Source organism: Balaenoptera ricei, chromosome 21 (assembly GCF_028023285.1).
Source record: "Balaenoptera ricei isolate mBalRic1 chromosome 21, mBalRic1.hap2, whole genome shotgun sequence".
In the NCBI taxonomy this organism is placed as follows: domain Eukaryota; kingdom Metazoa; phylum Chordata; class Mammalia; order Artiodactyla; family Balaenopteridae; genus Balaenoptera; species Balaenoptera ricei.
The window spans coordinates 11,910,316-11,931,894 of NC_082659.1; the positions used below are offsets into that span (position 1 = coordinate 11,910,316).

The 21,579-nt window shown below is 51.2% G+C and overlaps 1 protein-coding gene across 4 annotated transcripts in view; it reads right to left on the bottom strand.

Annotated features, from left to right (window-relative positions):
• Positions 1-318: 318 nt before the first annotated feature.
• The window catches only part of FBXO25 (F-box protein 25), a 50,052-nt gene continuing 28,791 nt past the window's right edge, over positions 319-21,579 (bottom strand). Inside the window, exons 6-11 of one of the 4 annotated variants that reach the window (XM_059909439.1) lie at positions 9,569-9,662; positions 8,135-8,319; positions 6,865-7,044; positions 5,493-5,636; positions 2,047-2,073; positions 319-1,453 (exon numbers count right to left, since the gene is read on the bottom strand). In XM_059909439.1, the coding sequence (XP_059765422.1) occupies positions 1,364-1,453; positions 2,047-2,073; positions 5,493-5,636; positions 6,865-7,044; positions 8,135-8,319; positions 9,569-9,662 (720 nt within the window). In that variant the 3' untranslated portion in view covers positions 319-1,363. Of the gene's footprint in view, positions 1,454-2,046; positions 2,074-5,492; positions 5,637-6,864; positions 7,048-8,134; positions 8,320-9,568; positions 9,663-21,579 lie in introns of all 4 variants that reach the window. The other 3 variants (XM_059909437.1, XM_059909441.1, XM_059909440.1) reach the window with 3 other exon arrangements.

A 21,579-nucleotide genomic window follows, 5' to 3' on the forward strand; every position in this document is an offset into this window, starting at 1 on the left:
TGCTCTGGAAACATCCTTACAAACAACTGACTCGTTTCCCTGGTTCTGCTTCTCGTTTATCGTAAGGAGATCATCAGATGCACAAAAGTGCACATGTGGTGATGCTGATCAAAAAGTGATCTGTTCCAGCTGTGTGGTACCATGTCGCCAGTAAAAACCATATTTTCACAAACTTTTGAAAAAAAGGCTGGTTATAAAATGAAAACAGTATATGTGATGTTTACGGTTTTATGAAAAGCTTTCACCCAATACACACAGAGGGAAACTATCATTTGATAATTAAGCATAGTCTTGGCTGTGTCAGTTCAGCACAGAATGTAGTGAAAATACAGACTCTTTATTTACAAATATGCAAAACAGCAAATTTCCATGTGCTAAGAAGGAAGTAGAAATGACTTTGCTTGGGCCTTGACCCTGTTCAGTCTCCCCTACACCTGCCAGGGCCATTCCTGCATTCCTTCTGGCAGGCACAGCTATCTCTGTGTGGCAGGGTTATATGCAAGTTTTATTCTTTTATAAACCTTTATTTTCAAAATTTTCTAAAATGTACATGCAATATTTTTAAAATAAAACAATCTTTGAAAGGTTTCAATAAATGATATCAAAATCATTGATACTACTTCCTTCAGTAAGATGCAAAACTGATGAAGTTAAAATCGGTAGATAAACATGATTTATCACTTTGCCTGCAAAAGGGGATTCAGAGCAGTACAGTGCAGGTCACACTGGGCTGGCCCCCAGGTCAGGGCCCCTGCCTGCCAGCATCGGGCCATGAGCCCAGGACCACAGCCCCAGACTCACGCCTTTGCGGGTCTCGGATGTCTGCACAATTCACAACCCAACGCTGAGCACCCAGAAGACATGCACATACTTCCCTGGGTTCCTTCTGTATCCAACAGGATTCATATGGACACGACCAATGCAGTTAAAATACATCTCAAGAAAAATAAATATTCTGCACAATGTCCTTACAAGGATCAATGATCTATCCCCACCCCCAATCACTACAAAATCAGGAAACTATCATTTGACAATTAAGAAGCATATGCTTGGCTGTTAGTGTCAGTTCAGCACAGAATGTGGTGCTGAAAATACACTCTTTTTGAACCACATTCACAAACATGCAAAGTTGCACATTTTAATGCGCTTAGAGGAAACGAATTTTTTAAAGAAGGAAGTAGAAATGATTTTCCTTGGGTTCCCTGACCCCGCTTCAAAGGTGGAAACAACAGGTGCTCCTGCCCGCAGCTGCGAGGGCAGTTTTCCACGTCCCTCCACACCCTCCAGCCTGGGCACCAGGTCACGGCTCAGTCACGGAGGACACGTCCTACCACGCTGCCCAGGCCACGGCGCGGCGGGGCCCTTAGAACTTGAAGAGGTCGATGAAGTGCTGCGGGGACACGGGCATGAAGCAGCTGTCGGGGTCGGCGGCCGTGCAGGGGTGGCCCGAGTCCTGTGGGAGGAGTGGGTCGTTACCATATGGGGCATGTTTCTGGAGGGAATGCAGCTCAGAAGTCGCCAGCTGCTTGTTTAAACGCGCCCCGGACCCCACCACAAAGGTGCGTGGACAGCAAGCGATGAGAACTACAAAAATGAAGGCAGCCACGTGGCTCCTCGGGGGAGACTTCCCGAAGGAATTCCTGCTCCAGTGGATGGGGAGACGGGCCGCCCTGAGTTAGGGCCCCAGAGGGAGCCCTGGGCTCTGCGCCCCCATCCTGGCCGCGCTCCTCCCCTCCCGCCATGGGTCAGGGTCCACCCCGCAACCTGCTCTCAGCACAGCCCGCCCCACTCACCCGAGGGCCCAGCACCGCGTCCCGCAGCAGAAACAGGGCTCAGGTCAGGAGACAGAGCAGCCTCAGGACTGGGGGCCAGTTAGGCCGGGGACCCGGCGGCCAAGTCTACACCCTCCCTCTGGTCTACAGGGCAGCTCATTGGACCCCCGGTCGTGGCGAAGCAAGCAGGCCAGTCGCACATCGGCAGAGGGTGCGGCCTGAGGGGCACCGGCCTCCTGGGGACGCGCGCAGATGCGGGCAGAGCAGGAGGTACCTCGAGTAATAAAGCAAGGCGGCAGTCCTTGGAGACGGCGGAGAAAGGGTCAGGAAGGAGTGCAGAGAAGGGAGGAAAAAAGGGAAAACAGGGTTATTAGGAAGAGCCAGACTGTACTTAGCATTTAGGCTGGATGTGTATTATTTACGAAAATAGCTAAAATCATCGGGTAGCTGAATCAGAGTCACCGTCCGGCACCTGAAGGGCCACAGCACCCGCAGGACATCTGGGACACTGCCACAGTTTCCACTTCCTCGAGTCTCGGACTGACAACTGATGAGGCTGCAGAGCTAAATAATCCCCGAAACTGTTCACTGAAAGTACGCAGAGTGACACTGACACACACGGTTTACACTGCAAATATTTACGGCAGGTTTCTCGGAAGCTCCCTCACTCCCTCTTTACTGTCTGAGAGTCAACTCCGTGGAATCAAGTGCACGAACCAGATCCCACGTGAGCCCCGGCGCCCCGGAGCCCTCCTGCTCATCCATGGTTTTCAGCTCGAGGTCAGCACCAACCCGCCGCTCTCGCCTCTTGCCGGCCCGGCCACCTGGCCCGGCTTCCCCACCCTCGCTGGAGACGGGGGCTGGCCATCAGCGTGGGCTGGGGCCAGCAGCCTCCCTGCTCCGGCCACAGACCCGCAGTGTGGACCTGGCAGTGGACACGCCGAGACAAAAAAGGACACGGGGTCCTGATTCCCAGCCTTTAACTGGACTCATTCTGTCCAGCTTCCAACTCACCCAACCCCCAGTGTTGACTGAAGTTCCACGAAGTCGAGAAACTCGGCTGGAGGACGGTCAGGCGGAAGGAACACAGCGGTCTCGTGTCACTACTCAGCGACCCGGGAGGGCCGCCCCACGGAAGCCAGACAGACCCAGAGCCGGGCACCTGCGCTCGCCTGGGTGACTCGGCTCAGTGACTCCAAGACCATGGTGCACAGTTCTTAAGCCCAGTATTTCCCCTCCTTTCACTTTGGAAGAGTTCCCACAAAGGCAGGTAGAAAACTAACCCCCAGACTCCAGAGAGTGAAGCCAGAACAGACAGGATGGCTGGGGCAGCTGAGAGGTCAGAGCCCAGGCCCACGTGGGCAGAAGAGGACGAGTCTGGCAGCGTGCGGGAGCCGGACCATGGCGGGTCCCCACCAGCACCCAGTGGCATCTGACGGTGTCACGCTGCTGTCTCCCCATCAGCAGAAAGTGCTGGCGAAGGTGAGTCACAGCGCAGGGGCCGCTTCCGAGCACCAGCCCCGTGCAGGGCAGGGCACTGCTTAACCTTCACGACTCCACGCGGCAGGTCTGCCCCGACAGGAGGCTCCACGAGGCTGGGAACTGGGGTGAGGCCGCGGGATGGTGCGGGATGAGCCCGGGGGAGAGTCCGGTCAGCTGGGGCAACGCAGGGGGGCCTTCCTCGGGAGCTGACACTGCAAGCAGTTTCCACCAGAAATTCCAGAGACTCATCGTTGTGTTTTTTTTTTTTTAATTTCCACCCACAAATTCAGAATAAAGTTGGAAGGGCCTCTAGGAGAAAAAGCTGCAATGTGACCCCATGGGTGGACCGAGCCAGGCCCTGAGGCCTGAGGCTGCACCGACATCGAGGTGCTCAGCCTTCAAGGCAAGATGGAACATTTCAGAGCCAAAAGACCAGCAGGAGACACTTGTTCTCAATTTTCATAAAAGAATCTGCAGGCCAATTCTTCTAGAAACCTAAAAAATCACCTCTCAATTTTAAAAAATCCAGAACTTCCGTGCTTCTCGATGCCTCAGCAGCACATTCTTACACCAACAACAGGGAGACTAAGGCGGGTGCTTCTCTGTTCACTACTTCAGAGACAGGGCGCCCACACTCGGCAACGGCATTCTCTGAGAAACGCCCATCACATGCAAGGGCGGAGACTTGTGCCCCAGGAGGAAACACCACTGCTCCTGGTCTCTCTCTGGAAGAAAGCAGTCTGCGCAGAACAGAAAACCCCGGGGAGGAGCGCCAGTTCACAGCAGCAACCAGACGGTCTCATCTGCTCTGACTCGGCCGTGAAGACGCCTCCTCACGTGTTTTCCACGGGCACCTGCCCACGTGTGCATTTCTATCCCTGTGACTGGGACCGAGGGCGCACAGTAAGGGCTCCACTCTACGTACTGTCATCCCGCTGACTGATTCGCCCGCGTCCCCGCAGTACGCAGCCGGCACGCCGGCGAGAATGAGCGCGAGGTGCCCCTGCCCCAGAGGAACAAGGTTCCACAGAACAGCCACTGCAGCCACGTAACACATTTCTTTTTAATTGTGTGGGAAAAGCCACACTAGAATACAAAACAACAGATTACCCATAACGTGACCTCCTGTTGGTCATGAGTGGGGACAGCAGGACCCGCTCGCCTGCAGCACAGGAGGTAAAGCTCTGCTGACGCAGGGACTCCCACCCCACAACCACGGGTTATAGTTAAAAAAGAGCCACATTACCACGGATATAATCTGAAATGAAAACAGTTTAAAGTAGTCATTTCTCTTCCAACAGTTTAGAGTCTGCCATGTAATCCATGCAACAAATTACAGATAAACGAAGAGCAGAAGAAATACACAGACAGCCAAGGTGCTGACTAGGCGGAAGGCCTGCGGCCCTACAGCCACGCCCGAGGACACGGCCCTACAGCCACGCCCGAGGACACGGAGGGGCAGGCGCAGACCGCCTGCCAGGTTCGTCACTTTTCTCCCTAGTGAAATTTCACAACGTTAATAAGCAAATTGAAACTCAAGGCAAACTATGGAAATGATTTTACTGAGAGGAGGTGCACGGAAGCACCCCACTCCCCCGCCCCGGAAACTTGTTTTTATCAGAGTCTGGACAGGAGAGTAAGGGAGCCAGAGAGGGAGGGGATGCACCCAGACAACTGCGGACATGGCTCAGTCTCCACCCAGGACCAGACTTGCTAAGTGTGGCTCAGACACATGAGAAACCCAGGCACCTTCGTGGGCCTCGCTTCTGCTCCAGGCACAGGGCTGTGAGGAGAAGCCCCCTGGAGGCGCCGTCTTCGGGGGTCCCGACAGTGGAGGCCGAGGCCGAGTGTGGAGGACAGGTGAGGGGCCCCCCTCGGCTTCCAGAAGAGGGTGGGGGATCCTGAGCCTCATCTCAGGATGAGCCTCGACCACAGCAGAAAGCAGCCCCGCCAGGACTCGGGCCGAGGCGTCAGCCAGTGCGCTCACCGCCCTCGGGGACAGGCCCCCACCTGCTACCACAGTGCAAGGGGACGGGGTGGGTGGCCCGATGTTCAGGTCCAACCGCAACTTGTTCTACTTTTGTGAACCTGTTCCCCTGCCCCAGTCCTTCGTGATGCATCATTATCTTATCACAAATACAACATGCCTTTTTTTTTTTAAACCATTACCATTAGGTGAATAGTTTGTTTCTCCAAATTTTAATCCTCAAACTCCAAGAGCACATCTGAAATTTTTACCTTCCAAAAGAGGATGCTGCAGTGCCGACAAAAGTGCAGTGTGTCTCCGTACTGTTCCTTAGTGGGGTAATGTTTCTGAAGCGCAAAATACATCAGCTTCCATTCGATGTGACCTTTTTCTGAAAGGATCAAGTGTCTACAAAACTAGACAAACAAAATTCTGTTCAGAATCAGATGGTTTTCATAGCATAACAATTTTAAAAGCAATATACTGCATGAAACATTCAATTATTTGAAATTAAATTTCAAATGTAATTCAATCTATACAATGGAATACCATGCAGCTGTTAAACAGACTTAAAGGTTCTGATCTGGAATGATGTCCACGACATACTATTAAGCTAAAAATAAGTTACATACATTGTGTATCTGACAGGGACTTGTAACTAGAACACAGAAAGAACACAACTCAGTAACAGAAAGACAATCCAAATACAAAATGGGCAAAGGACTTGAAAAGACATACAAATGGGCAACAAGCACATGGAAAGAGGCTCAGCACCTCAGGCTTCGGGGACGGGAGGAGGCAGCACGTCACACCCCCCGTGAGGCTGTGACCAAACACTCAGAGTAACAGGCGGGGACGAGGACGTGGAGCAGGCGGGGGCTGCCCGACGGGGCGGCGACTTTGAGAAACAGCTGCTCGGTTCCTCGGAACATTAGACTCCACTCCGGGGCGCCCCCCCCCCCCGCCCTGAGAAGGGGGACCATGGCGGCCCCGTGGCCTGGCCGCGCCCAGCCTCACCCCCTCCAGCGCGCGCTTCTCCGTTTCAGGGCCTGAACCTGCTCATCGCCAGGACGCCCCTGCCCGCCATGCCCTCCGCAGTGGCCGTGTCCCCCTGGGGGACGGGCACGTGACCCCACACGTCCCCCGAGCCCGTGTCTGAAGAGACACGTGGTGTCTGTCCCCTCGGCAAGGACTCCCTGGGGCAGGACCGCGTCCCGCCTCGTCCGAGACTGTCCCCTGCCCTTCACGTGGCCGTGGGTGTCGTGGGTGCCCAGCTGCCGGTGCTTCCCTCCAGAAACAACACGGGGCAGGGGGCGAGCAGGGGGGCAACGACGCGGGGGACACACAGGAGTCCGCCGGACCCCGTGGCTAGTCCCGGTCCTAGGAGGGCAGGGGTGCGGGGAGCGGATGGCCACCCATGATCTCGGAGGTGACACGCCCCCCGCAGAGAGGCCTCGAGTTACGGGAAAGACGAGGGGCCCGTCCTCGACAGGAAGAACCTGCTCTTGTTCTGCGTCTCTGTTCTGGGCTGTGTTTAGAATCACAGCTCTTTCTCAACATGAAGAATAAGCTTTCCCGTAAGTGATTCTCGTCCATTCCCCGAAGTGGCCAGGCCTGGCCGCTGGGGCCGGAGCCCACGCTCACCTGCTTCTCGCCGAAGTGGTACTGGCAGAGCTTCTTCCACAGCCGCCGGTCCTCGCTAAGCGCGGACAGCGTCGGGGTCACCTGACCCAGAGTGACGATGTCCCACCCATCCGAGAACCTGTACAGGATGTTGCTGAGCATGTGCACGGGAAGGTCGCTGAGCGTCAGGCCGCTGTCCACCTGCTGGGAGGACCCGTGCGCTTACTCCAGTGAGAGGGCGCAGGAGCGCGGCACTGACGCTGATGTCTGAGGCCCAGGCGACGGGAAGGCCGCCGCCCCTCCTTCCTCCCCACTTCTCCCCAGAAAACGCCCAGCAGCGGCTCTGCCTGGACCTGCGCGACAAGCATTCCCTTCCCTTCCCTTCCCTTCCCTGGGGATCCCGGCCGCTGACACCCACGCTCCCCGAGTTCGCCAGCTGGTGAGGCGTCACCGCGCATCAGCTACTAGGGGACAGTGGCACCTGGCCACGTCCATCGAGGCCTGGGCAGCAGACACGCCCCAGGTGCATGTGTCTTCAGGCAGGTGGCCCTCACAGCACAAGCCCCTGCCCGTGGGAACGAGGTGGGGTCTGTGCGGCGCTCACACCAAGGCCGCCTGGACGCTGGATGTTGGATCGTCCCTTGTAACTGCAGGGCCTTAATTAGGGAATCACTGCTCTTTGTAAATCCCACGTTTAGATAGCAAATAAATGGCCCAAAGTTACAGTGTTCCAAGGCCACTTTTGAAAGCAACCAGAGATAAATAAAACACAACCTAAAACACTTACTTTAGTCAACAGGGTCAACATTTTTCTTGATGAAACTAGTTACCAGAATAAACAAAAAACATCAGAACAACTGGAGTGATCTGCATGCTCCTTTTGAACTATAAACACATGTACGCACACCAAGCAACGTACAACACATCAACCCTAGAGAAGCAACAGCAGATGAACAGAGTCACTATACAACTTAGCCTTAATTCATTGAATGTTATTTTAGCCTGAAATACCTAATCTCCTGTAAAGGTAAATTAATTCACCACCTCATCACCCACAGGATCAGCTCTTTTTAATAATTACCATCCCCACCGTCTTTCCAATGACACCTATATAACACATTAAAGGGGCTTCTGGTCTGAATCCATCTTACAACAGTTTAATATTTATGAAATGTAAAGGAAAAAAACCTTTGGAAAAGCTGTAATAGTCTTGCACATATGCTCAGAAGTAACAACGGTGTTTGTAATAGAAAAACAGAGCATGCTCACTTGTAGGCCAAGAAATGCATACCTCAGTCATCTGAAGATTCTGTAGCTGCTGTTGCCAGTTGAGAATAGTTTCTAACCGGCAAACCCAAATGTTGATATTTCCCACCAGAACGGACTTCCCCACTCCTCTAATTAGAATGCAAAGGGTAGAGCTTAGGTCTTGGAGAAGATCTTTGATTAGGCGAGGGTTTTGGTGGTCATCGAGAACTGGAACAAACAAAAACAAAAACAATGCACTGATACAGTCAACCCCTGCTGTTAAGAATGACCTGCTTTTACAGCCCCAGGGCCCATTAACAGATAACACAGATATACAGAGTGTGATATACACACACAACGGAATACTACTCAGCCTTAAACAGGAAGGAAATTCTCACATGTGCTACGACGTGGATGAAACTTGAAGACCTTATGATAAGAACCAGCCACAAATGATCAAGTATTGTGTGATTCTCCTTATATGAGGTCCTTAGAATAGTCAAATTCATAGAGACAGAATGTAGACGGTGGGCGCCAGGGGCTGGGCAGTGGGGGGAGGGTTGTGCTGGTTGGTGTTTGTGGGGACAGAGTGTCAGCTCCGCAAGGTGAGCTCTGCAGATGATGGTGGCGATCATTGCAAAATGATGTGAATGTACTTAACGCCACTGAGCTGTGCACTTAAGAGTGTTTAAGGTGGTAAATTTCATGTATATTTAACCACAATAAAAAATTATGATCTAATTTCACTGCAACTCCAAAGTGGCATCATTTCTGAGATATCACAAGTATGATGAGATTTTAAAACTTCAAAATATTGTCTGATAGTGTATTTTTGGTTGAGTCTACAGTTTTGCCTTTAAAACTGTCAGTCTCTGTTTTCTTTTATACTTAATCATGAGAATGGATATTTAAAATGGCATATATATGCATAAACTCAAAGTTGCGTTTATTACTGGCCACTAACTAATCAGGACAAACATTAAATTAAAATTACAGGCTTATATGATACCTAAGAACTAAGTCACAACCTTGCTTATTATAGAAACACTATACAGATAAGGTGAGCTGTGACTAGCTAACCATGGAACAGTGTCTTTTTAAAACTCAGGGATTAATTACCTTTCTCTGGGACTTCCCTGGCGGTCCAGCGGTTAAGACGCCGCGCTTCCACTGCAGGGGGAACGGGTCTGATCCCTAATTGGGGAACTAAGATCCCACATGCCACGCAGTGTGGCCCCAAAACAAAAAAAATTATCTTTCTCATTACAGTATGTTCTTCTGTATGCAAAAGCACCTTTTAAAGAACAATAACAACATCAAGAACTGAGCAGCCAACCCGAGCCCTTGCCCTTGCCTTGACACCATCACATTATTTGACATCATTAATACTGGGGGGAAATAAAAGAAAAATCCAATCTCCTTGCACTGAATTTCTAATTAAGATTTAGATTATTGAAAGTATCAGACATCACCTTACCTTTTTGAACGATTTTATCCAGAACGTTGAAGTAGTTCTTCTGGGCCACACCGCTCAGCGAGGTCAGCTGGGACTTTGCGATCAGCTGCAACAGCTGTGGGGTTGGGGGGGGGTAGTTACAGGTGAGCATCACCTCTGAAGGGAAACGCCCCCGAGCGACAGGAAGGAGAGCGCAGGCCGCGGGCCGTGACGCCCTCCCCACGACTGCTCGGCTCGGCTTGTGTTCTTGGACCTCTTTGGGCGTCCACCCAGCACCCTGCTGTGCCCTCTCCTCTGAACGTCCCAGCCTCACACGAGCCGAGCCGGACCTTCCCCGACGGCCTCACGTCACGTCTGCCCCCCCAGCCTCCCGCCTCCCACAGCTGCTGCCCGTCGTGCCTCCCAGGCTCCTGCTCGGTCAGGGGCTCGGCTGCTCTCAGCACACGATGCCGGCACGGCGGCCGGCGGGGAAGGCCTGGGAAGGACGGGACAGCCTTCCCGCTTCTCTGCCCCAGTGCTGTCCCCTCCCCTCTGCTGCTCCGGGGAGAGCTGGTTGTCACAAACACGGCTCATCCCTATCAGTCTTCGGTGAACCCACGGCCCACCTCTCTGTACAACCTGGGTCTCAGGAGTCCTGTGTCAGCTCCTTCCCCGTGTCCCCTCACGAACTGTAACTTCCGCCACCCACGCCGGGCCTCGCCCTGGACCACGTGTGTCTGTGGTGTGGTCCAGACCTGCCTCTGCCAAGTCCTCGCCACCCGGACACATCCATTCACTTCTTCCCATACTGTTTGTGCCCAATCTGAGCCACTTTGGGTAAGCCTTAAACAGGTTTTAGAATCTGTGAACTACATCTGCCTATTTCTCTGAAAAAGGAATTTTTCATCCCTCCTCTCCAATCCTCCTAGCTGCCTCCGTGAGTTTCCAGAAGGAGAAAAGAAAATGCTAACTCACGTACTCACATTGCCATGTTGACCGTGGAAGTTAAAAAAAAATTACAAATATGACAATCATATGAGGATTGTTGGGAAAAAAATCATTCTGCAACTTCTAGTATATTTACATAAAAGTGTCCTATACTGCAGTGATTACAGAAACAACACTCCAGGGCCCTGGCCAGAGAACACCTGAGAAACCCAAGGCTACAAGGTCAGTCCGGCTCCTCAATCTTTTTTTTTTTTTTTTAACGTCTTTATTGGAGTATAATTGCTTTACAATGGTGTGTCAGTTTCTGCTGTATAACGAAGTGAATCAGCTATACATATACATACATCCCCATATCCCCTCCCTCTTGCATCTCCCTTCCACCCTCCCTGTCCCACCCCTCTAGGTGGTCACAAAGCAAAATGTTAGCGTCTTCCTTGTTCGACCAGCATCACAATCAGCACCACTTTAACGCTGACTCAGACCCTTCCCACACCCCCCCACACCCCCCACCCCCGGGCCTGCGTTTACAACCAAATTAGAGACCTGAGGCCAGCTTCACTGCTAAGGACAGCCGGAAGGGGTGGGGCTCCCAGCGCAGACCGAGCCACCAGCCCTGGGCAGTGTGAGTAACAACCAACCTTCCCTGACAGGCTCCCTGCTCTCAAGACCCTCAGGACCTGAGAGAAACAGACCAGAATATGCAAACACATGCCTCTCCTGCTCCGCAAAGAAAAATGAGAGCGCGGAGCCCATGGGCCGCGGCCCTCAGAGAGCCGTCCAGGGAGCCCCCAGCACCCCAGATCTAAGCTACTTCCCTGGCACCACTGCCGCCTCGCTCGTGTGCAGTGCAGGGTCCCGGGGCCCCCCGAGGAGGCTGCACACGCTGAATCCAGCCCTGAGAACGCGCCACCTTCCACCATCGCAGACGCTGCGAAGATGGGCACGGGAGGACACAGGCACTCTTCATTTTTAAATAGAGAAATTTTTTAAAACTTATTTTAACTTCCATATGGTAAATATTAATAGACAAAACCCACATAAGCAAATCTCTTTGGGGTCCTCAGTAGTTTCAAAGTGAGGAGGACCCCTGAGACCAGGTCTTAGTCTGAGAATAGATATTCTGTCACAAAAGGGAATAAGTATTCCAACTACCCCCTCCTATCATCAACAAAAACTACAGTTTTCTAATACCACGTAAAAAAATCTTTTAGAAAAGGGCTGAACTCACTAGCAGAAGGCGTGGGGTTGGCACGGTGGGTTAGCTAGTTACCTACAGGGCACCCACCAGGAAAACCACCACAGTGGGATGTGCAAACACAAGAGTGGCCATGCTAATAGATGACAGTGAAATCTTAGGTTAAAATGGTAATTAACATAAACGTGCAGAAGACAATTTTTTTTTTTTAATTTATTTTTTGGCTGCTTTGGGTCTTCGTTGCTGCGCGTGGGCTTTCTCTAGTTGTGGTGAGCAGGGGCTCCTCTTCATTGCAGTGCGCAAGCTTCTCATTGCAGTGGCTTCTCTTTGTTGTGGAGCATGGGCTCTAGGTGCGTGGGTTTCAGTAGTTGTGGCACATGGGCTCAGTAGTTGTAGCTCACGGGCTCTAGAGCGCAGGCTCAGTAGTTGTGGCGCACGGGCTTAGTTACTATGCGGCATGTGGGATCTTCCTGGACCAGGGCTTGAACCCGTGTCCCCTACATTGGCAGGTGGGTTCTTAACCACTGCGCCACCAGGGAAACCCCCAGAAGACAATTTACAAAGAAAATATAACCACGCATTAGCCTCTATTCAGCTAGATATGTAAGACAAAATCTGTTGGAAACTTGAAGAGATTTTGTCAAAAATACAAATATTGTGGGAGATTTTTATACGTCTCTTCAAATTTAACAATTCTAAACAAGTAGGGATGTGGACGATTTAAATAATATAACCACCAAACCTTGTTTAATAAATAAGCAGAAAAACTTACATCCTTCAAATAGAGAATCTGCATTTTTCTTATGTGTCAATAGAATATTTACAAAAATCAACTATGAAAATGGCCACAAAGGAAAATTTAACGCATTTCAAAAAAGCAGAGATCGTACAGGCCGAACTCTCTAATGATAATATACTAAAGCTAGAATTAAATAAAAGTACAGAAAACCTCAGCTATCTGAGCTCCCAGGCACGTCTGGAATGCCCGAGCACACGCGTTACGTGGTCAGGATGACGGTGTGGGTGTGCATGTGGGAAGGACAGAGGGGGACGGTTTCGTGTTCAGGTCGCTCTCCCGTGCAGCACAGGGCACCCTCAACGGGCAGAGGCCGGGGGCCGTGCCGTCTTCACTCCTGGCTTCACGCAGATTTCCACATTGACCCGTTATTACCGAGGTGCTACCGGAAGGGCTGGACGTGACTGCCTAATTCTTACAACACCCCCAGGAGACGTACTGTATTATCACGCTGCACAGCGAGAACTGAGGCCCAGAGATGAGGAAAATGACCCCGAAGTCACACAGTAACAGGGACCGGATTCAGGACTGAAACACTGCAAACTCTTGCCACGCTGCATCCCGTGGACCTCACGCGTGTCAGGACACAGCGAACAGCTTCCACAGGCTTCAGCGATGTGCAATTTGATTACCTGATTTTAAAAGGTCTTCTCAGTTTTACTGTATTTAATGAAAAAGGAATGAGACCTAAACTCTGCAATAGCAGATTCTCACCTAGATGTTCACGAAGCCGGAGCAGTGCCAGCACCCAGGCTTGTTCACAGACTCTGCGTCCATGTTGTCATCGCTCTCTGGGGAGAGTCAGGAGCTTTCATCAGGTTCTCCCAAGGTCCGCGGCCCCGTTCCTCCCCCAGGGATGAGGGTATCTCACGCAGAGCGAACGCAGGCTGCGCCGAGAACAAGGCTCCCGTCTGGGGGACCAGCTCGGGCAGGTGGCCTGTGAGAAGTGACCTCTTCTCGGACTGTCCCTCTTGTCCACCCTCCGTGGGAATTAACACCTCATTTGACTCTCATCCTAGTCACTGACTTCTAATACTGGCAGAAGGAAAAACTGTTGTCTTCTATGAATTGAATTGTTACACAATTTATAATTTCAGTTTTGTTAAGAGAATTCTTAGTTCTTGCGTTTGGTCACATTCTACAAGTTACATTGTTGGCAGCATAAACATGCGGGAAGCTAAAGAAAAATGAAGATGGTACTGGACACTTGCAGACTCTGTGCTAGTGACATTTCAAATTTCCAGAGGACATGCCATCTAATCAGGGCACTCCCGCTGGCTGGACACACACATCCCATGAAACGGCAGAGCTACGACATCAAATTTAATTCTCTTGAGGTCAAACTGTCCAGTTAGCGTCCAGTCGTGTTTCCTTCGACTGGAAGCAGGCACCCCTGGGAGGTCCCACGTGGTCTCTTCTCCTTCATGAATCTTGTTCTTAGGAGCAGTTACGTATTTTGCTAGCTCACTTTAATCCAACACTTTTTAAAAGGGGAAAAATTAGAGGAAACTCCTGGAGTAAGTAGCCTATAGCCAATTCTTGAATCAACAAGAAGGACGTTTTTAAAAAAATAAAATGTAAAAATATCTTTTTGTGCTAAGGAACTCAGAGGGCATTCCTTTTGTGAAGAATTTGTTTTCTAATCAGGAACTTCCTCCATTTCTAAATACCAGTTTTCTTGAAAAGAGGAGGTGCCTGGAGGTGCCTGGAGGTTCAGTAAAACCACTGGCAAATTAATTACTTTAGAGTCTCTTACGAGCCAGTTCGTATTCAGGTAGAATTTGCGCAGAATGTTTACCATGGAGAAAACAACCGGAACAACTCACAGAGCAGCCGGCTCAACCGTCCCCTCACTGCGAGTGGAGCAGCTCCAGGTCTGTGCCGGGGGCCGGGGACATGTGTGTGGCGGGTGCCCAGGGAGTGGGCACGTGACAGGGACCTAGCTGGGCTGTGACCCAAGACACTGCCACGTGGCACACAAAGGCTCAGGTCAGAGGTTCTACGGACAGTCCCTCTCAACAGTCGCCCTGAACTCAAAAGGCCACCGTTTTAAAATGTCTCCACGCATGTCAGGAAGTCACTGCTTTCCATGAGAGGAAAAGGCTATAGGATCAAGACAAAGAAGACCTTTAACACAGGCGCCTCTGCGGTCAGGACCGCCTGTGACCTGAGGCACACCTTGCCCGCTTCTCCTCCCTGAATCCGGGGACGGGGCTGGACCTGCATGGGGGCTGTCCCTCCATCTAAGCCACCCTCAAAAGACCAGCCAAGCGCAGCAGCACTCCTGAGCTGAGCATGTCCGAGGGCTCGCTACGACCCCACCACGAACTCGTCATGGCAGCCTCGGGGCAGATACAAACCCCGTTAGGTGTCGTGGAAGAGGAGATCCCCGGTCAGTAACTGAGAAAACAAGACAGAACCCAACACAGAGGTCTGGCCCCTCCACCCCCCGGCCCTGCTGCTGCCTCGTGGGTCCCTGGAAGCTCGTCCGCGACCATGGTCTCCCCACTCCCATCTCCTCGTGAACTGTTCATGCCACGTCGTCCTCGGCAGAGATCAGGAAGAAGCTAAACATCTTCACATAACCAGACGGTCCAGCCAGAGACGTCCTTTCCCTTGTTTTCATGATTCCACTATTTAAAGGACCCAGGAAGCACATGGGGAACTGGAGTTCACGTCCAAAAATTGAGGAGTGTTTGGAAACAAACTCCTGGGGCCAAAGTCCCAGGACCTAAGAAGGCACGTAAAGATGAGCAGAGCAGCTCCCCAGCTCAAGGGCAGAGGTCACATGAACACCCAAGTGGCCCCGGCCCTGCACGCACTGCACCTGGTGCCCCGCGGTGAGGAGGCCCAACCTCCCAGAGGGGCTGACAGACAGCTAAGGGGCCCAAATGACACCCCCCCCCCCACCAATCCCTTACCTCGAACAGAAGGAAAGGGTGTCACTAACATGGAGGAGGTGCATCAGGTACATTTTTCACGCAGAGTCGCCATGACGGGCACCTCCTGGGGACCTCCGTGGCACAGGGACGGCCCTCCCCGTGGAGCCTTCCGACGCAGGGAAGTTCTGGCACGCAGGCCAGCGGCAAGTCTGCAGGAGACCCACGTGCACCACAACCGTCTGCTGAGGCCCCCTGCTCTTTTCACCGTCAGTCGGTTTCAACGATTCATCAGCAAAATGTGTTCTCATACGCAATCCAGTGGCAACAGGGTCTCCTTCCAATCTGTGCCAGAAAACCGAAGGCCTCCCGCGTTCTGCTCCTTGTAATTTTTTCCACTGACTAGTTTGCAATCATGTCATCTCACCCACCATTAACACAGGCTCATTTTCCACACGTTCAAAGTGAGGTGGTGTGAGAATATCTGATCATCGTGTAGAGAAGTATGCTTGGTCCTTCGCAGAAGACAAACCATGAACAAGCACGACCGCTCCTCTCAAGGAGAAAAGCACACGGCGCCCCAGGGGAGAAGTAACGGCCCTTCTGCACGGTCTCCGCGGCTGGCCCCACGCCGCGTGGGGGACCGTCAGCGGCCACCACTCTTAGGGTTCTGAGGTCGCAGGTCCAGGCCCCCGTGTCGGCAGGGCCCTGTTACATTCTGGCCCAGGGAGGGGACCTCCTCGCCTCACTCAGCTCCTACTGTTGTGGAGTTCCTGGTCCAATCTCTTCACATGGCTTCTCCCTGTGACTGTGTCTCTGTTTCCTCTTCTCTTAAGGACACAGCCATCGGTTTAGGGCCCTTCCCACTCCAGTAGGACCTCATCCTAACTGAATACACGTGCAAAGACCCCGCTTCCAAATAAGGTCACGTTCTGAGGCTCCAGGTGGACGTGAACCTTGGGGGACACTGTTCAGGCCCGCAGACTCGCTATTTAGAAGTAATTCCTCAAAAACATGATAATTCCTCTAATATAGGAACGTGGAACAGTGAAAAGACTTAAGCAAAACTTTACAACTAAACTTTTCATGCAAGCAGCCCACGCGCAAGACGTTAACCCCTCTGTGGCTCAGGTCAGCATCTACCACGCACGGTGACCCAGCCCATCGAGCTGGCAGAGGATCAGAAATGAAGAAGCAGGGAGGGTGCTTTGTGAGCTGTCGAGTCTCCCGGGATGGCCTGTGTGCACCTGGAGCAGGGCCGGGCCCACCACTCAGCTGCCCGACTCCTCGGCCCGAGGCCGGGTCCCGTTCTGACCACCACCTCCCGCAGTTAATCCTGACACAGGACAAAAATGGAAAGAAAGTGACGAGAGGTGTGCCATCTCGAAGGACAGTGAGAACTCAGCGTCTGTCCACTGAGATCAAGTCGCGCATCCGCACTCGTCCCCTTTGCCTCCTGTCGCCAGACCTTTTCACTGCCCCTCTTCCGGCTCACACCGACACCCTCGTCTCTGGCTCTTCGGGGTGGGATCCTGCACGTACACGTCTGTGACAAAACGCGGGCAGTCGCTGGGGGCCGGGCTGAGCGGCAGAGGGGCTGCACTCGCTGTGGCCTTTCAGAGCTCCCCTGGCGTCCATGGGGCCTCCAAGCCCGACCGTTGGTCCCTGGCGCCCTTCACTTCAAGAGCCACAGCGCAAAACCAGGAAATCGGCCCTGCTGCATCCTCCTGGCCAAGCCACTCAACAATCCTTTTATTTTGTTCATTTGTATAAGTTTCAGGTGCACAACAGGGACTGGCAATTTTAAAGCTTATACTCCATTTACAGCTATTATAAACTACTGGCTGCATTCCCCGTGCTGCACAGTATATCCTTGTAGCCTGTTTATTTCATACATAGCAGTTTGTTCCTCTAAATCCCCTACCCCTACCCAACAATCCCTCTTAGAAATCCGGTTTCCACTGCCAAACTTCCTTCTAAGTCATAAAGTTGTTGAAATATCCTTTCAGAATATTGTATGCGCTTCTGGAAAGACCTACCCCTTTAGTGAAATGTTCTGAATGGAGAAATACTATTCTGCGTGATCCCACTTTGTATAAACATGAACCTTCCATGACCGACTTCTCGTAAGCACCCTAATAAGTGCATCTGTTACACCCTAAGCACACCCTGTATTTATTAATATTTCCTGATCCCCTACTGTGACTAGGGGGTTAGTAGATTCCTTCTGTACGACCCCGAGTACAAGAAGGGACTTAAATACGTCACAGACGACAGGTTCACCAGCACCGCTGGAAAGGCCTGATCAATTATTAAACCTCGCAGATCCTGCCCTGCCAGACAGCACCTGTTCTCTAAACAGGCCGTGAACGCTAGCAGCGAGTATTAACGTCTGTTAAAATGTTTCTTAACAAATATTTTAATAATTAAGCTACAGAGCTCAACTCTCCTAACGCTACGAATACGACGGTGCAGCACACACGGCCAGCATCCGACACCTCGCGCTGCTCCCTGGGCAACGCAGGACGGCCCGGGCAGCTTCCTGAGCCGAGAGCCGCCGGGCGCGGCTTCCCCGGGGCTCAGGGCGGAGCCTCGGGCGAGCTGGAAGGGCCGTCAAGAGGCTGAGTTACTGTCACAGATAAAACCTGATGCTCCTGTGACAAGGCTTCAAATAAAGCTCAGAGAAACCAAACTGTCAGTGAGTAACACGTTCCAATTACAGGGAAGTTAATGTGAGGAAGTTAAGGTAACCAAGGTAAAAAAAAGTCACTATTTACAAGCCAAATAAAGTGAATAATGTGTCACAGACGGCAGCAAAGTCTCATTGACCACAGGCAGGGAATGAAGTATAAACTCGTTTTCCAAATAACCCAAATAAAGGTACATAAGCGTAACGATTCTGAGAGTTTCTCCCCTAACAGGAACCTCCTTTAGGAAGCACAGCACACCTGGCATCTTTATACATGTCAACTGCTACCCTGCGCTGCTCCCAGGCACTTTGCTGACAGCCTCTCTGGCCACCGCCCCCAGACGCAGACCCTCCCACTCCATGCCCTCCTTGCGCCCGCCCCGTCTCTCCCAGGGGACCCGCAGTGCTGGGGGCCTCGGACTCCAGGGAGCCACCATGCACGACCTACACGCCCCGCAGAGAGACACAACGCAACTCTCCCCCAGGAAGGGCTGGCACTGAGGGGCTGCCCGGTTTCCGGGTGTGCACTGACAGTCAGGCCAGACGCCGCCTCTCTGCACTGCTGAACTTCAGTGTGTATCGCTGACAGACGGGACGAGGTCTATGGCTGGAATGTGAATTAGAAGCTTCCCTGACACTGTTAGTTTGGAAAGACAAGTCAACCTCACAGGATGTGGCCGTGCACCTCTCCTAAGGGTGCTCAGCAATATGGGCACCAAGGTTCTCACCCCTCCCACCTCAGACCAGGGGACACCGACTGCTAGACGGGAGGTAAAGGTGCTGACACTCAGTCTCCAACCACGACACCGAGCTGAAAGCCCACTTCAAAGGCCTTCTAAAATACCAACTCTGACTGCTATCCATCTCCCCCTCTGCGGCGAAATAAATAACTACCTATGTGCTAATAATTCCACGTCTTTGGTTAATTTTTCTACTTAAAATTTTCAAAATTCCACCAAATTTAAGTCTTTGATTTATCTTAATGAAAGTAAGGTCCTAAAACTGACCAAAAATGCTTTTAATTTACTTATACATTACATAGAAATGGGATGAATGAGAAGTAAGCTCAATTACGGACCAGATATTAAGAACTGTCCACTCACCAGGGCCAAATCTAAACTGCATCTTGACTGTCATTTTTTTTCCCCCAATAAGAAAGTTTCTCAGCACATATTATAAAATAATAACTGCAAATAATCAGTTAAGGAGAGAAAAATTACTGTGAGTAAAGACCAGTTCTTATTGATTTTCTGGAAATAAATTTAATAGTTCAATAAATTATGCTAAGGGCTTTTCAGTAGCCGGCCAAGACGACATTCTCAATCTATAAATAAGTATTTTTTTGTAAACTACAAGATAGTTTTAACAGCAGTTTAACATAATAGCCATATCACTGACAACCAACTAGTCTGAAACTAAATATACAGCATTACATTTGTAACGCAAATTCTGCTGAATGGTGGTGAAGAACACGACTGTTTACAAGTGTGCCGACGAAGTGCAGCAGCGGAGGCGGCGTGTGTGTTTACGCACGTGTTAGCCCAGAGCAAGAAGTGGTGTTTGGACTTATCTGTGGCCAGATGGACAAAACGTAACGTGAATGAGGTTTAAGAACAGGCCGAATGCACGAGGAGCGTGTGAGAGACCACCCACTCATCCCACCACAGTGCTGAGGGGGCAGCTCACAACCCCATGTTTACAGGTTTCCTTACGATTCCCGCCAGCGCCGGCAGGCACTGCCTATGTGATTCAACAGTGACCCTGAATTAGGTGCCATGTTCTGAGGAACATGGCACATGAAATTAGTTCTCTGTTCTCCTTTAAAAAGTTGAGTGAATGCAGCTTGGAAAAACAATGTTTATTCCTCAAAATCAGACTAAAATTTTGAAAAATTATAAAAGTAACCTAGGTATGAAGATGTTTCAAATATTTTGTAACAGACAATACCAAAAGTTGCTTATTTCATATACAGGATGTGGAAAAGACAATTTAATTTAGATTTGTGTAATTAGAAGACGTCAAATTTCCATTCCTGCCAAAGTATAGGAGAATAAAGACTGAACTTCCATTCCAAACTACTTATTTTTATTTTGACAACTAAAACAATTTATACTGAACACTAAACTCTAATACTAATTTTTATTCTGAAACTATGTAGTAATTATAGATTAGCCTCAGTTTAAAATGCAAATTTTAGATAAACAAAGGGATTTCATATAAAATGTTAATTAAAAGATGCATTCTACTAATTTTTTTCATATAAATTCTTAGGGGAAATATTACCGCATGCCATCCGAAACGTAAGGACACTCTTTCATCAGTCACCTCAAAACCACCGTGTGTACATCTACGGCTCTTCTAATATTAAGGAGTGGCCATCTGGACAACACAGCACAAGTTATGGGAAATTGTCTTGTTGAGAAGAACTGCAAGAGACCCTCACTGTCCTGGTAAGTGTGGTGTAAACATGAAAGCAGCAGAGAGGTGCCAAGGACACCGCTCCAGCCACTGAGGCCAACTATGATTCAGTGGGATTCAGGGGTACTGACTGCACGATGACGCACTAACAGACTCGCAAAGCAGTGCTTCCGCCCCAGTGGCGGGATGCCGAGGGAGAGGGGATCCCACCCCCACAGACAAGGTGGCAGCAAGTGCAGGGGGACATGTCACCCAGAGGTGAGGCACAGAGCACGATCAAAAGAAAGCAAGTGGGGGCGTCAGGCCTGCTGGGGAGGCAACAGGAGGAAAGGGAAGGGAGAAGAGACAGTACAGCACGTGGACCCGATCAGAGAGTCACTAGGGCCAGGGGACAGCGCGCCATGGCCACGGCACGTGGACCTGATCACAGAGTCACTAGGGCCAGGGGACAGCGTGCCATGGCCACGGCACGTGGACCCGATCACAGAGTCACCGACAGCTGGCTTCATTTGTCTTTGTCTTTCGGAGAAGGTAGACATAAGCAGACCAGTTTGGGAAGGTAACTGGCCTCGGGAAGGGTTTGAAGGAGCAGGAAGCAGGGGCAGGAGGAGGGTGAGGAGGTGAGGATCCCTGATGGGGAGGCCCCACCTGGCGGGAGCACTCGGCCATCATGGAAGTGCCACAGAGAGAGGCCAGCCATGTGGGAGGGCCCAGTGGTGCGGCGGGCATTGCACAGTGGCCTCAGCAGCTGCCAAAGCCACCAGCCCCGGCGGCCATTTCTAGAGGCGACGCAGAGAAACGCCACTTCACGCGTTAGCACGTGGACACACCACGCACTTTACTTTTTAGTTACGTATTTTTTTACACGTACTACAAAAGAACCAGTAGAGAAAGTCTACGATCTGCCAGGTACTACTGTCTAGGATGAGGACAACATCTGAAGAAAGCCTCCTCCGTGAAAAAGAGATCGGCATGCGGACAAAACAAAGATCCCAAGGCTGTTCAGGTGACCAGGTTCAGTAGGACACAGAGTACAGAACGCTCAGACCTTCTCTGGTCAGCAAACCAAGGGCCTGGACCAGCAAGACGAGCAGAAAGCCCGGCACTGAAACCAGGAGGCTCGGTTCT